Source organism: Ambystoma mexicanum, chromosome 5q, assembly GCF_040938575.1.
Source record: "Ambystoma mexicanum isolate Mex_15411 chromosome 5q, UKY_AmexF1_1, whole genome shotgun sequence".
Taxonomy (NCBI): Eukaryota; Metazoa; Chordata; class Amphibia; order Caudata; family Ambystomatidae; genus Ambystoma; species Ambystoma mexicanum.
In genome coordinates, this window is record NC_090933.1 from 1270509705 (window position 1) to 1270525315 (window position 15611).

General features: G+C 43.5%; 1 protein-coding gene across 2 annotated transcripts in view; it reads left to right on the plus strand.

Annotated features, from left to right (window-relative positions):
- The first annotated feature begins 1375 nt into the window (after window positions 1–1375).
- The window catches only part of SHARPIN (SHANK associated RH domain interactor), a 1065128-nt gene continuing 1050892 nt past the window's right edge, over window positions 1376–15611 (plus strand). Inside the window, exon 1 of one of the 2 annotated variants that reach the window (XM_069621811.1) lies at window positions 1376–1838. In XM_069621811.1, the coding sequence (XP_069477912.1) occupies window positions 1596–1838 (243 nt within the window). In that variant the 5' untranslated portion in view covers window positions 1376–1595. The remainder of the gene's footprint in view (window positions 1839–15611) is intronic. The other variant, XM_069621812.1, reaches the window with a different exon arrangement.

Below are 15611 nucleotides of genomic sequence, written 5' to 3' on the forward strand. Positions count from 1 at the left end.
AGGCAGGTGGCAAGGCTAAAGAAGAATCAAATACATGAAAAACTGGAAACAAGCAGATTCATGGTGAACAGACACGTGACCAGCCAAGCACAAAGAGGCACCAACGTCTGATGTCACCCAGAACCCGAGGGTGCCATAACTTTTCCTGATAAGAGGCTACAGTTTCGAGGCCATACCCAGCCAACTAATTGACACATAGCCCAAAGATACTGATTGATAGAAAGGAGGCAGGGTGAATCCTAGGGCACGAGGCACCTGGGTGTCCATTCTGCATGCTGCTAATTAAAGTGGAGATTTATGTTTAGGGGTGTAACCCACCCAATCACAATGGACCAAATAATCTAGGGTCCTATAGCTGTAGAACCAATAAGACGTCGTAGTTATAGCGACGTCTATCAAGAATGATGTAGAGGGAGGGGCGTAGACGCCCTCCTGATAAGACACATGCTCTGTTACCATATACAGATATAGCACCTATACTTAAGTTACCTTTCCTAACCAATTATATTGCATGACGAGTTTTGTAGCATTAGATGTCAATGATGATGAGTTTTGTGTATAAAAATTGCTGTTCAACTGAAGTTCGTGGAAGTCAGAGCGAGACAGGCGATTGCAAGGATGCTGATTACCAACTGTTTCCCTGTTAGATGTGTGCTCTTCATTAAACAGACTCTGCCAAACTACTGAGTCCTCTTTATTGAGTTGTGCTGGAGTAAGTGAATCCTGCACCACCATTCCTCACATGGTGCAGCTATCTTGTCTTACAAGTATTAGAGGGTGAGCACTGGCCTATGGGCCCGCCAGTGGATTTCTTGCCCTCCTTTACATATGTATCAATGGCTGGGTTTATTAATGATATCTCCTCGCAGGTGAGGTTCTTCGTCACCAATCATTGACGCAAAAGAGACACGAAGCCTCTCCCTTTTCAGGGAAAGTTTTGAACGAAACCGAAAACGAAAGTTGAACAGAACGTCCTGGGCCAATGTACAGGGTGGCGGCTACCATATTTAAACAGTGCTAATGCTTATGGGGGGGCAATAAAAGCTACCCAAACGGACTTAAATACTTCCATGTAAAGAAGAGAAATAGTTTACATAATAAATATTAGAAGTAGAAATAGGTGAAAAAAGAGAAAACGTTGAAATATCCTCACATAATTACAACAGCAGTAGTATATAGTTATGCTAGTTAGTATGTTCAAATTCAAAACTAATATTCGGTATACCCATTCCGGTAGCCCAAGAGTGTGGGGATTAACGCTTGGCCGGGTTTCAGCTTGAATGAATAGGGGCCTCAGACCTTCCGAGATGGCCGCCGGGACGGGAGGCGCGCCGTTCTCGTCGCACACGCCCACCCAAGGCGCGCGCACGCTCAGCTGCCTGGGTTTGTTTGGTTTCTGGCACTCTCAGTTCCTGGAGTCGGTTACTCGAGGGGGGGGGACTGCTATGTCATCCGCGACAGCGCGTGTCAGGGTGGTCAAGCGCTGACCTGGCCGCCAGCCAGCGGCGCGTGACAGCCCCGTCTCAGCGCGCGCGAGAGAGAGCACTTGACCTCCTGCTGCCCCGCGCGTGACCCCGGGAGGGGGGCCGGTAGTGATGGCAGTGCCTTACCCCGGCAGCGGCGCCCTCCTCTCGGCGGCGACGCCTGGGCCCGGACCCCCCTCGCCGCTTCCCACAGTGTTGATGACGGTGCGGGTGTCGTGCCCCGGGGTGCGAGCGGTGGGTCCCGGAGGCGAAGGTGGACCCTGCGAGGACCTGCGGCTCCAGCTGAGTATGGACCCGGAGAGGAGCGGCGGGGGCTTCCGTCTGACACTTCGGCATGGCCAGGCCCGCAGCCAGGTAAGCACTGAGCGTGTGGAGGCGCAAGCAAGTATTTTAAATCGCCCCCTTGAGCCATAATCATTGGATCAAGTCATGCCTGTACCTTGGGGGGCGGGGTCAAACTAAGACTGCCCCTCCTGCTGGCCCTTTATGGTGCACTTATCTGGTTTTATGGAACATTTCTAGTATGCCATGGTTTTAGCTTCTTCATCCCTGGATCAAATATCCTGCTATATCAAAATAATGCAACAGTGTGGCTTTCTCGGTGAATGTGTGCATGCCCTGCGCTCAAGTGTGTGCCTCGATTCTATGGCAAAATCCTAGCTCAAGCAATACGGGAGCCACCAGGCATGCGCTTACCACGGGAAACGTGTGTCCTCTACAGTATAATAGAGAAGCTGCCAACAGTGGTTGTATTTTCCCTTGTTCCCTCCCTTGCCTTGAAGGGCTTTGAAACACATTGTGTATAGGCGCTATATAAATACACGATCATATCATAACAGGGCAGCTGATGTGGAGACTGGGATTGAATCCCTGACTGGTTACCCTACTTGCCCTTCCCCCAATTCCATGTCCCCCCCACAACAGTTTGTGACACAAAAAGTTAGTTATTAGAGGAAATAAACTTTAACACCTTTCCAATCCAAATATATCTCTTGTGTACTGTGTGGAAATGACCTAAGCTTAGAACGGGGCACACCTACTGGTAAAGCTATGGTGTCCCACATGTTTCCCCTCTCTCATCGCTTTTTAATATTTATGCTAAACCACTGTCCATTTTCTCTTACACCCCCTCCTCGGTAAGCAGGGATTGGTCTACCTTAAGATCTAATATGCAGATAATCATTGGAGCCAAGAGACCGCGACAGCTCCCCAAGTTATGGTTAGGCGATGACTGAAGCGTTGGGTAAGTGTTGGCAATAAAAGGCTGTGGTTTTTATTGCACATACATCATTTTCTAATAAATAAAGTTTCTTTATCAAAATCGCACATATCAAAAAGAACTATGTACACTTTTGGGCACGAGGAGCTACATTTGTTGCCCTGTATTCCCTTTTTTCTTATTTCTGGTGGGTGGGATATGGGAAAATAAAGTCTTCTGCGTACGCAGAATGCCTGTGATGCTCCGTCCAGAGTACATAGAAAACTGGTTCCCTCCTACCTGATGCCCCTATTTTATCCTACTGGACTTGCCTCTAGGCAAGTCTTGTGTTTGTGGGGCTTTTGTTGGCCCCCTGGCCGGCTGGCACAGACGGTGCTTCGCACCTTGTTGTGCCCCTTTGTTCTCTTTTGTACCTCTCCCTGCACTTCCTGACTTGGGCGAGGCACTTGATAGTGCCTTAGCACCCTGGTGTGCTTGGCCCCATGTCTAACAAATATGATAAAACAGCAGAAGCGGGGTGGGACCTGGTGCTTTGTGGCCTCTTGTTCTGGCTGCATGAGGCAGCCTGCATTTTGTTCCTCGGTCCGCCTTGCCCCCAGATTATTCTCCCATGCTTCTGCAGGGGTGCCCCCCCTCCCCCCCTCTGCAGCGCTGGCTACAATCGCAAGTTTATAACAACGTTGATGGCCCTGCTTCTAGTCTCAAAAATCTGGTTAACTGCTGGGACAAAGTTAATTCCTGGATGTTGGTTGACGCACTTCAATTGTATCCTAACAAAATCGCAGGTATCCTTCCTGCCCTAAAAAGCAATTTCTACAGTCTTGCGCAGCTTTACTTCCCTCCTTTGTTATTTATTTTATCTACGAGTTATGCTTCCAAGGTTAAAACATTTAGGATTTTATTGGCGACAAGACCTCGACAGAAATGCACAAATTAATCAACTATTACAAATATTATTCTATTTTGTATTCACTCTGAAGGCTTGTTCCGTATATACAATGATCCCTTCTTCCTATGGTTGTTGGTTTTCTTAGTAACTATAGGATAGGCTTTTGTAATTGTTGTTATTGGGCAGTTATTGACTACCAACTAGAACGATTGCAGAGCATTCAGAACCATACAGGCTGCTTGAGTTTCCACTCTGTGACCACTCAATGTCAGTTCCTCGTTGGTTACGTGTGAGATGCCCAATTATCCACAAGGTGTCTTCAATTGTTTGTATGGGCTTGCTCTTCTTGCAAAACCAGATCCATCAAGCTAGGCGGTGCTTAGTTTACGTTCAGAAAATGTTGGACGTCCCAAATTGTAAAGCTAGAGGATATTGTAGATTTGCTATTGCGGCTCCTCATTTATGAAACTGTATGCGCATTGCACCCCCCCTTATGACAACAAGCAGTTCGCGAATGGTGTGAAAGAAATTCTGAAAGCCACACTAGTTACTAATAAGCGGGACGAATGGGGTGCAGAATTGATAACCTTTATGGTTGGCAATGGGTTGATGATGGTTAATGGTCACGCTAAAGGTACTACTGTCCATTTTCCTACATGGCACAGAGATGGTAAACTGGCGACTTGGACAATTGCAACTGGACAACAATAAATGAAATTACTGTTAACCGGACATATAGTAGCGACCATATCATCTTAAAAATATCGATTTAACATTTTGACAAGTCTTTACGTGGATGGAAACATTACTGTTGGTTAATAATCGGGTAATATCTATTGGACTAAAAGTAACATTAGATCATTAAAGTTTGGGCTGAAGAAGGCCTGAGTTGTGGACCAATGTTTAGTGCCCGGCTCTGCGATGGAGTCTGATAGTTGGATTGTGTTTATCTTAAAGAATTGGCAGAAGCCCACTGCTGATAAGTTGCTAAAAGCTAGGTTTGGTACAGTCTAATAGCTGAGAGGACATGTCTTCATAGGCAATCAATACATACAACAAGTAGACTGTTAACTGTAGAAACTAAAGCTGTCAGAGTTGGGGCCGTAAAAAAACACCATCATATAAATTGTTTGGGGGATGACAGATTGTGGCGTTTAATCAAAGGACCCAAACCAACAGAACTGAATGGCCTACTGGAAAAATGACCTGCCAGCATTCAAAGACCTTCATGCTGAAAATGGGCCTATTTAGGCAGACTATGAGGGTGTCTTTCTGCAGATGAAACCCAGAGACAACTGAAGGAAAAAAAATATTATTCGAGTGCAGATTGGAAAGGCACATCACATTGCTGGCTGAGAAAAAAAATGATGCATTTTCACTGAAACTGCCACCAATCAAAAGGTGGTGCACTGTGATAGCTCAGACCCACTTTTCCGGCTTAAAAACGAACAGATCATTAAAAAATTATTTTATTAATGAGTGAATGAAACAGCTCTGTACTATCATCTGTCATATTTAAAAACCAATACTGCGTGAAAAGAAGGAAAACATCCACCGTTGAAAAATAACCATGATCAGTAACCCACACAGTATTTCAAAGAATCAAGGCTGATGTTCCGAAATGCAATATGCAAGTTAATATCAGCTAAGGACAATTGGTGGGTCTCTGGGCAGAATTTGCAAATGGCTTCCGCCACTGCAAGCCTGGCTCTTGCATCCCAGCTATTTACAACGGCAATAAAGTGTGGCCTGCTCTTAGGGTGTTGAAAACATTTTCCCTAGAACTGTTGTTTCTGAAGGCTCATTCTGAGCAGGGCAAATGGCATAGCCAGTGTGTGACTGGAATGTAGGGAGGGGCTGCAATCTAGGGAATCTCAACTCTAAAAAAAAAAAATACAAGAAAATAAAAGTTTTTCAGATCGAAATGCTGGTCCACTTCAGATAAAAGGACAAGATTCCAAATGTCAGCAGAGCCTTGTGACCTCACAGGGCCGGCCTAGCTAATTATCTGCAGTGGGAGATCTCTGTGTAACTGATGCATCCCAAGTATTTACGACCTGCACCATTCACGACCTGCAGCCTACCAACTGCAAACGACCAAGGGGCTAATAAAAACACAGTCCGGGAAGCTCTAGTCACATGCTTGCCAGGAATGGAAAATGGCCTGGAGACAGGAGAGCTCCAATTTGCATACACATGAAGATTTCCTATTAGTTTAAAAGGACTATTATAATTTATGCATTTTTCTCAGGACCACAAGTCATACTGCTGTGTCATCTGTGTCCTTTCTAGGATGAATTCCAGGTGATTTTGTTGAAATAAAATGAATCCACCTCTGACTTGGAACTGTAATGGCAAGCTAAAAAGTGTTTTTGGCTGCTGAAAATGTCCCAAATTTGAGTTGGCGAACTGGTGGAGGGTAAAATTATGTATTTGGCGAGTAAATTGCATGTTCATAACTATTATGCTTTTTGTATAAACGGCAAAAAATTGCAACACCCCCATGCAACATGTTGCATATCCGGGTGTCATATTATTAAATCTTCCATGACTAGCTGAAGTGGAATATATATATTATGGCAGTTACTAGTAAATTACAAAGTTTTGCCACATAACAACTTTTTGCCCAAACGTTGGCATGAAAAAAAAGGGTATTTCGAATGGGAGTTGCCATATTTCTGTTCTAGTCTCCTCAACCAGATACAGGATTTTGGCCCCGGACAAGGTGACTGTAATTTTTGTATAGGGGAACAGCATAAGGAGACCCTTAGGCATGTCCTCGCCATATGTCTGAAAATAAGAGTAGAATGATTAGGCTTGCTAGGCAATTTGGTCCATGACTGTTATAATATGAAATCTCCCTCCTCCTTTTGGGGCAGGTGCATGTTTTCGAACACACCATACTTAATTTTAGCACTCATGATATGTGGAATGTTGTGTTGGCATTATTTAAAAAGAATTGTTGAAGCATATTAGCCACAGGATTCAGTACTTGCCAATATTAGATGTTTTGTTTTTATTAGCTGATTCTTGCATGATCTACTTGCTTTTTTTCTTTTTTTAACATTGATATCCTCATTTTTGGTGTGAAAAGCAATTTGCTCTAACATGCCAAATAAAACAAATTATGGAATTCTCTCCCAGTGGATATTCTTAAGTTAGAGAATGTTCTACAATTCCGTACAGTCCTCAAGAAATGGTTTTGCTGCTAAAGGTCCCAGTTGTTAACACTCCTTCGATGAGTAACTCATGCTTTTTGTGCTTTGATGCAGTTCCTTCTGCATGTGGCGTGCTACAAATCCAAATCGGATGCATTCTCTGGTTGAGCCACAAGTGCTGTCTCTTGTTCTGTTGAATGTTTTTAAATTCCATTTTCTGGGCTATATAAAATATCCCTGATTTTTGTTGGGTTATTTCTGTAAATCCGGTAGTGCCAGGTTTAAATCAAATTACAGATGTCTGACATAGTACGGCTCCGTCATTCAGAGGTGCCAGCATGTTGTTAATCTACGTTGCTGTCCAGTCTCTCGGGTCACTAACCAGATGAGAACAGACTTCTATGTAGCAAATGTTACCTTTATGGTGCTGCTTGCAAACATTCACTGTTTGGCAACCACCCTGGTTTAACAAATCTCATTGCTGATCTATGAACCCAGGATGTTTGTTTTTATTTTAGCAGTTTTTGTATCTAGAGCGACGTGTCGATTATCACTGTTTATTAACATGCTGCAGTATCATGTTGTCCTTAGCTATTGTTTAAAAATGCACAGTGGCCCATCATCAGCACTGAGAATTATTTGATGCCATTTCCAGTTATGTGATTAAGATCTGGGGTTGTGTGTTGGCTCTTTCCTATGGTTTTAGGGAAATGAGACAGATTTCGGTCGAGTAATGCCACTGATTCCAATCCGGTTGCCCTACTAGTGTCATATTGTGTGGCGGTTGGTAAATATCTCCTCCTCTCCCCATGTGCGTCAGCTTTCTTATCTGACAAATGTGTGAATGCTTGGAACTATTGAACTGGGTAACAGTGTAAAGGGCCTCATCATGGGTTTGGTGGTATCTCAGTGGTACATCCGCGGAGATACCACCAAACGGAATTACTGTAACTGCCACTTGGTCATGCAGAATTACATCTGGATTCCAAGTGGCAGTGTTAGTCCCCATTAATTGGAGTAATTCCGGTGGTAATTCCGCTGAATTTTTATTTTTTTATTATGGGAAAGTGGCAGATTTACCTCCATCTCTTAGCTGATACTTCCTCCTTTTAAAAAAAATATATATTTCTTAAAATCGCATTTCCCAACTTGTAATGGGGCCGAAAGTGTTGTATCAAATAAAAAAAAAAGAAAGGAAAGGCAATGGAGGAGGGGTAATTAAGTGGCAAGTTGCTGACTTGATCCTAATCTGGGCTTCTCTATTTGATCAAAACAGCATGTATTTGGGCAATTCATAATCTCCCTGTAAATACCCTCATCTGGCAAGTGTTTCTCCACTCACAAATCAATTTTTAACAAATGCGCATAAATGCACTTCCCCAACCATCCCGTGTTTTAAAGTTGTTAGGTAAAGATAATCTACCTTTCTCATCTACCATATTTGAGTTGGGGAAGAACACATGTAGAGTGAGTTTAGTCAATAAAACGTGTTGTAGCTAGGCTGCCAATACGGACTCTCACGTGAACAGTGATTTCCTCATGCTAGCCCTGTGCTCCTTGCAACCCTGTAAGGTTCCACTTTTGCAGCAGGTGTTTCATGCGGCAAGACAGCACTGGCTTAACATTTGACTCTGTCCAGTTGATCTTGTACCCAGAGACCTTTTTTAAAGAGAAAACTCTTTTCTGTTAACTTGATCCGAGAGGAGCATGCGTCTTTTAGGACCAGGATGAGCCAGAACCTTAACTACCATAGCGCACTACCTCAGTATTTGCATTGTCTGGAAATACTGGGCTGCAAGAACCTGGACTGCAAGCACCGTGATCATCAATACTGATACCAATAGTGAACAAGAACACCCTGCCCAAGTCCTTCTCTACAACTCAATACTTGAAAGCCAAAGCCATTCTTGAAGACTGATGTTAGTGCAGTGTATAATAGCCGTTTTGAAGACTGTGAATTGTAGCCCAAATACCATTCTTTCAAAGTTCCAATCTATTAATTCTATGCTATTTTTTTGACTTTTTCATTGCATCCAACGAAAAAGTGGCAACCATTGTGCAGAGCATTACAGTTGGTTTCCATAGCTCTGCTAAGAATCACCCTTTAATGAAACTGGTCTAGTTTTGATATACTAGATGAGTAATTGCATGTTCCAGCTTTTTTTCGGTATAATCTCACAATCTTTATTGATCAGGTTGATAGGTTTGCTGCATATGGTAGCTGATTATCTTTGAGTTTCATTGTTATAGATGCACGGCATAAGCTTGGTGGCAGACTGCTGCTTCAAATTCAGTCTCTAGACATGCTATGCAGTAGGTTGATCACCTTGTCAAACAAGACCCTGTAGAAATCTGCCCGAAGTCTGTATGGGACAGTCGATTTTTGTTTCTTGCATTCAGGTAGTGATGGCCCTTAAAAGGAGAGCGGAAGCAGTGAATGGTCTGGCACACTGGCAGTATATTGCATTGGAGTCTTTTTCCCATCTGTATCATTGGAGGAGGAGGTGCTACGTGTTGGTTCCCAGAAGCCTTATAATCTGTTTAGTCGCGTGGAGAACGGAAGCAGAGAGTGGTCTGCTGTGGAACGAGTGACCCCCTCTCTTTCTTCTGACGACTGATACCGGGAATCTACGATGAGTCTGTTTGACAACAGCTCTGGCGACTACTGCAGACAATCGGGCCGATTTCACCTACACAATTTAAAGTGCTACTGTGTAGCAAAATAGTAAACTGCCCACAATGTCTCTTATCACCCATGTGGATAAGCTATGAAGCCATTCTGTGCCGCGCACAGCGTTGCAGTTAGCATCTAATACGACTAAGATTCCCAGAGCTAAATCCGGTACTCCTGCGAGTTTATAGGATCCTGGTTCATTGAGTGACAATTCAGTGAAATTGCATAAAAGTAATATTGCTGGTGGCTGTTATGGATAGCCTAGTTGAAATGGGCACTGAGGAAAGTATTCTTGTAAATAATGCAGCCCTATTTCAGTATGGAGATGATGGCTTGGTGCAGATTATACGTGCCGACCTCAGGATTTTGAGAGACTTTCTCATTGTTGAAAGGCTGCGGTCCCGTTCCTTACAAATCAAGCAATTGCCTCTATAGCTTCCTCTAAAAATAACGTGTATTCAGTAGGAAAGCAACCATTGCCTGCAAGTGCGGCTCTGGTTGCCGGGAGGATACCACACCTTTATCACTGTGCTGGTTGCCGGGAGGAGGATTACAGATTTTTATCAATGTGCGGTTGCCAGGAGGTGGATTACAGACTTTTATCCCTGTGCCGGTTGCCAGTATAGAAATTTGGTGCCTGGAATTACTAGTGGCGAGCTGCTGTAAGGGCAATGTGCCTCTAACTGATGGTAGTATTTTGGAATGTGCAGGTAATACAGGATGTTATGCCACCGAGGCAGAACCATTGAAGTTGAGTGACTCTGACGTAGACCGTAATGTGGTCCGACAATTGTTTGTCCCTACTTTGGAGGGGTCGATGTCCGCAATTGAGTGTCTCTCTTACATGGGCTCTCCAGGCTCTCCTTCAGTTACTGGACCTATTATCCGACAATAATTCTGAGCAAGAAGTAGAGGTACTAAAATGTTATCCTTTGCACCACACATTAAGAGGCAGACAACCAAATTAAGCTGTCTTCCTCTTCGATATCAGCCCTAAATTCAATTTTGAGTGCGTCTGTAAGACAACATTCGTGTTGAAGTGAAAGCCGACGCACTCAAGTGAACATAATGTGAAAATGGACATTTTAAGTAATTGGTGCGTTGGGTCAAAGGTGATTAAGCCGAAATTGGTGAATCTGTGTAGGGACAGATTGCCAAAACCTATTTCCAAAAGCTGTGGTTATTAATGGTGAAAATAGTGCTGGGATGGATTGCCAAAACATATTTCCAAAAGTTGTTATAGCTAATGACGAAAATAGTGATGTTTTGAGTGGGGTTCAAGTTGTGAATGACCATGAAGTTAGAAATTGCACACAATCACTAGTTAATATCAAACAAAGAAGAAAAAAGGCTAGTAAATATGGTTGGAGACCGGGTAGATTATGGGCCAAATTGGCAAAATGGGGCATGCCCGATGGGCTCCTGATTTATCAGTGGGGTCTGTGAAAATTGTGATATCCAAGTCCGCTTTAGCCAAAAGGGGGACCTCTCGAAGAAAATTCGATCTTACAGGGGGGTTGAGATAAGGTTGTACCTTGGCCCCCTGGCTCTTCAACCAATATCTCTCGGATGAAGGAAGGGCTTGTTGCACCAAACATGGGCAAGGAAAAAAATGTATGGCTTGCCTATACAGAAGATCTCCTGATTTTTGCTCTTACTAAGGTGGGGTTACAAAGGTCTCTTAATAACTTTGAGATATATGCCAAAGGCAATGGTTTAGTCATCAATCCTATTAAAACTAAGATACTTTCCTTCAGAAAAGCGAGGGTGAAGACCATCGGGCCTGTTGGCAATGTTGGGGATATCCCCCTGTAGCTCTGTCTGTTCAATATCTGGGCTTCAATTTTTCGGCTTACCAAGGCTCTAAGGTACTCATTGAGCCTCTGGTACAAAAGGCAAAATAGCTGCAAGCACAAATTGTTACGATTGATTGAAATGTTGGAACATTTTCTCTCAAACCTGCAGCGATGTTTTTTGAAGGTAAAATCGTCCCCAAACTGATCTATGACCTAGAACTAAAGTCTGACAAAGTATGTAAAATTCTCAACAGAATTGAGGGCTGTATTTGGAGGAAAATACTGGGGGTCCCGAATGCGGTACCCATATTTTGGCTATCCGCTTGGAATTGGGGACTGTTTCCTTGTGGGCACGAGTACAATGGACTTGTCTTTCCCTTTATTCGCAAAATCAAAGCTCCAATTAGATGGTACCCTGTACCATCTAATGGGAAGAAATGTGAATTCCTCTCGGGCACTTATCTCTATTAGGGATAGATCAGAACAGGTCCTTGATGAGATTGGTGTGACTCTGGAGACCTTGATTGAGAATCCTATGAAGGCCAACAAGCCTTATTTGACTGTGATTCGACTCGGCCATCCAGGATTTCCATGCTTACCCCTCCCTGAACCATTTGAAGCATAAGCACAGATGTAGAGGCTCTCTAACGAAGATTCTGCTCCAATTCCCAAACAGATTCTATAGAGGCATTCTACTCGGGGCATGGTGGAGCGTGCTTCCACCAGGAAAGTTCAAGCGAGGAGGTCACTAATTCCGGTGGAAGCAGCGTACTGCAGGTTTTGGACTAAAACTGGAGACATTCAGGCACTTAGTTCTTGCGTGTTTGCCACTATTATTTATAATGAAGAGTGAGTATGGAAGCGTTGCATCAACATTCATAATATTTTTGAGGGACTGGCCCTCTCTGGATTCATCAAAAGTCTGAATTTGTAGAGCCGAAGCATCAAAATTTGTTTGCTCATTGATTCTATTGGCCTAGGCTCATGATTTAAGCGATGCTAATGCATCCTATTTTAAAGATTGAGTTTCTGCTTGATACTTTTAGTATGTCTCGGTGCTCTAATTGCTTATTTTTCTTTTCCTCTTTTCTCACCACTAAATGTAAACGATTTTCATTATTTATTAATGTATGTTTTGATTTACTTGTAAAGATTTAATCAAGCCAATTGCAATAAAAAAATATAGTAAAAAATATGGGTCGAAAACAATTCTCAGAAAATTGCGCTTTCAATTGGAGGAGGCCCAAAGATCTAGTTCACTTAATTTAGAGTCGGCAGGAGGCGAGGCAATTATAATTCTGTCGCCGGGACCGTTGTTGGCTCAACAGTCTCAATGAGCTGAATGGGCAAACTTCTGAGTCTTGTAATGAAATCGGCGAACTTGTAAATAGACCAGGCGAAGCATGCATAGATCAGTTGAACTTGATAATGAATACTGGTATGGTTTTGTAGCCTGTGACACTAATGAAGCTAGGGCCATGCCATCTCCCGCTGTAGATGGAAATATGACCAACCCTAATGCTGCAGTTTCTAGAGCTGTACAAACCACTTTTGTGGTAATTTCGATACATTAACTATGGAGAATGACATAATTAGGGGAAAACTGATATACCAAGAAAGGGAAGTGTCTCATACAGACAATGAACTAATGGTAATAAGCGATGGCAATGCACCGGCAACATCACATGACTGTGAACCTCGGTGTTCCGCCACCCAGCCAAATGTTTTACGGTGGACACTAATATTTAACATGGTAAATCAACCCACAAGTAATTGTAAAAAAGGTGAAAAGGCTCCAGGAGCAATACATACGTTTGTTGGTACGACCTTTAAAACCCATGACTACTTGGCTGATGAGCAATTGCAGTTGCCTGTGGATTTAGATTCATTGGTCTCGTATACAAATCCGTCAGGTAAAGCTGAGTTGTAACGGTTGGTGCACCTGTTTGTTTCTAAAAGTGTAACACATAAAGGTACTAATAGTGATAAAGAAGAGCAAGTGTCCCAGTCCATCTGCTTGTGTCGGATAAGCCAACCCTTAAAGTAGTTGATCATAAGTGTATGCCAGGTGTTGTTCAAAGGTGTGTACTCTTTGAATTAAAGTTTTGTTTTTTTAAAAACTTGTATTTATTAAGGGAGCAGTTTCACATCAAGACAATTCACATAAATAGTGCAATACGACATGAGCATAATTCCAGTATGATAGTCAGGCATACATCACAGTTTAAGGCGACGAGGTAGGCATTACAACTGTGTCAGGCATCAAATCACATAGGTATAGGCGTGATAGCGACCATATATCTTTGGGGCGGCAAGGTGTTGGGACTGACAGTACAAAGAGTTCCTCATCATCGTTTACCATGCATAGGTTTTTCAGGAAATTGGTTTGGGTTGGTCCAGCGACATGTTTTCAGCATTTGAGGATACATCGTTTGGCAACTATGCATGAAAATCTTCTCGTGGTTTCCTTCACTTTTCCAATGTCACCAAATAAATACTTCAAGGGGGACAGAGTGGCCGGGATCGCCGTTATCTCCTCCAGGAGACCTGCCACCTCCCGCCAGAATTCCACAATAATAGGGCACGACAGTACATATGATATGCTCCAGCATCGGGGGCGCCACATTTTGGACATGTCCTTGCGCAACCCTCCACAAATGTAACTAGCTTAGCCTGGGAGTAATGTAGCTGATTCAAGATTTTAAATTGAATCAATTGGACATCGACGCCACAATCCGGCTTAAAAAAATGTTGAGATTGGTGTAAAAAGATGTCATTAACGGACCCTCACAGGAGCTGTTTGTGGTGCCTGGGATCAGAGCACTAGTGTTCGGAATGTGAGGATTGTATGTCCATGACGGCGAAAGCCTTGAAGGAGCGTAGGGGGAAGTTAGAAAGAGGTAAGCCTGTTAAATCTTCTACTCCTTCAAAATTGTCCTCGGCTGAGTCGATTCGTCTCCTCGCCATCGAAAGAAACATTCCCGATTGAGGTCTCGAAGCGATTCCCATCACTCTTCGAGATCGAGACATTCTTAGATGATGTCATAGATTGCCCTCTTCTTCATCCTCTATTTCCTCAGAAAGGGTCACCTGCCCCACTAAACACAGCTCTCCAGCTAAGTGGGAGGAATTTCGAAAGAAAATGCTTAAGGTCTTCGAGAACGTGGCCTTGACATCTCGCAGATGGCTAGAGGTGATACCCCGGGTGAAAGACCCGAAAAACAAATGCAGAGAGTCATCAAACCTGGCAAACAAAAACCCATCACAAACTGTCGAGTAAAGACAAGACTTCATTGAATAAGACTCATCAACACCATCGTCGAAGGTACCTTCAACGCACAAATCATCGACACTTTAGTCAACGCCGTCGTCGACTCCGATGAAAGAGAAGCCCTCAAAGCTACAGGCCACAACTGCGCCATCCGCACTACAGGTGCCGAATGTCTCGTCCATGGCGTCGAGAGTGGCGTCGACAATATCGATGGCACCGAGTAAGATTCCGATTCTCTCGACGACATCGAGGCCTTTTTCGAGTTTTCCGACACCATTTACAAGATTGTCGAGACCTATGACGTCTGCATCAACAACTACAACTTTTTCTCATGCAGTATCCACCAATTTGGCACTTTCTCTGGAAATGGGTTTTACCCCTCTTCCACGATCCGATTATTTCAGAGCTTTATCCTCTATGAGGAGGGAGAGGACTCTGACAATGAGAGGCCTTTTGGTTTACAAACAACAAAAGTGCCTGTTCCAGAAAAATTGATCTCCAAGGAGAATAGATTGAGAGATCTTCAAGAATCGTTACAAGATGCCAGTGGCATACATACCTCTCCAGAGGCAGAATTTACCAGGCCAGAACCTGGAAAGCATGCAGAAATGCCTTACAGAGCCCTTATGGCAAGAATTATGGAATTTATGTGGTGGACAACACCTACACCCTCTTTCCAACAAGATGAAGTTGCAGACCTCTTAGATAAAGGGCCTCAAAAAGACCCTATAGTTCCTTTTCATGCAGCATTGCAGAGAATAATAGCTGCAAATTGGGTAACAGCGGAGGTTATTCCAGCGGAAAATAAAAAGCTCTCTGCAAAGTACAGGGTGTCGTCCTCAGACCCTGAATATTTAAGTAAGCACCCAACTCCAGAGAGTTTAGTAGTGCAGGCAGCAACGCCATCAAGTAGTAAGTCTGCATACCCCACTATACCACAAGACGGGGACGACAAAAGATTTGATGCCATGTCTAAAAAGATCTTTTCAGCATGTAGTATGGCACTTAAGTCTATTAACGCCACTTGCACGCTAACGAGATTCAGCCACAACCTTTGGGAGTGCGCTTCATCGGCGGCTGATCATCTCCCAGAAGGAGAGGAACGACGCACATTCTTGAA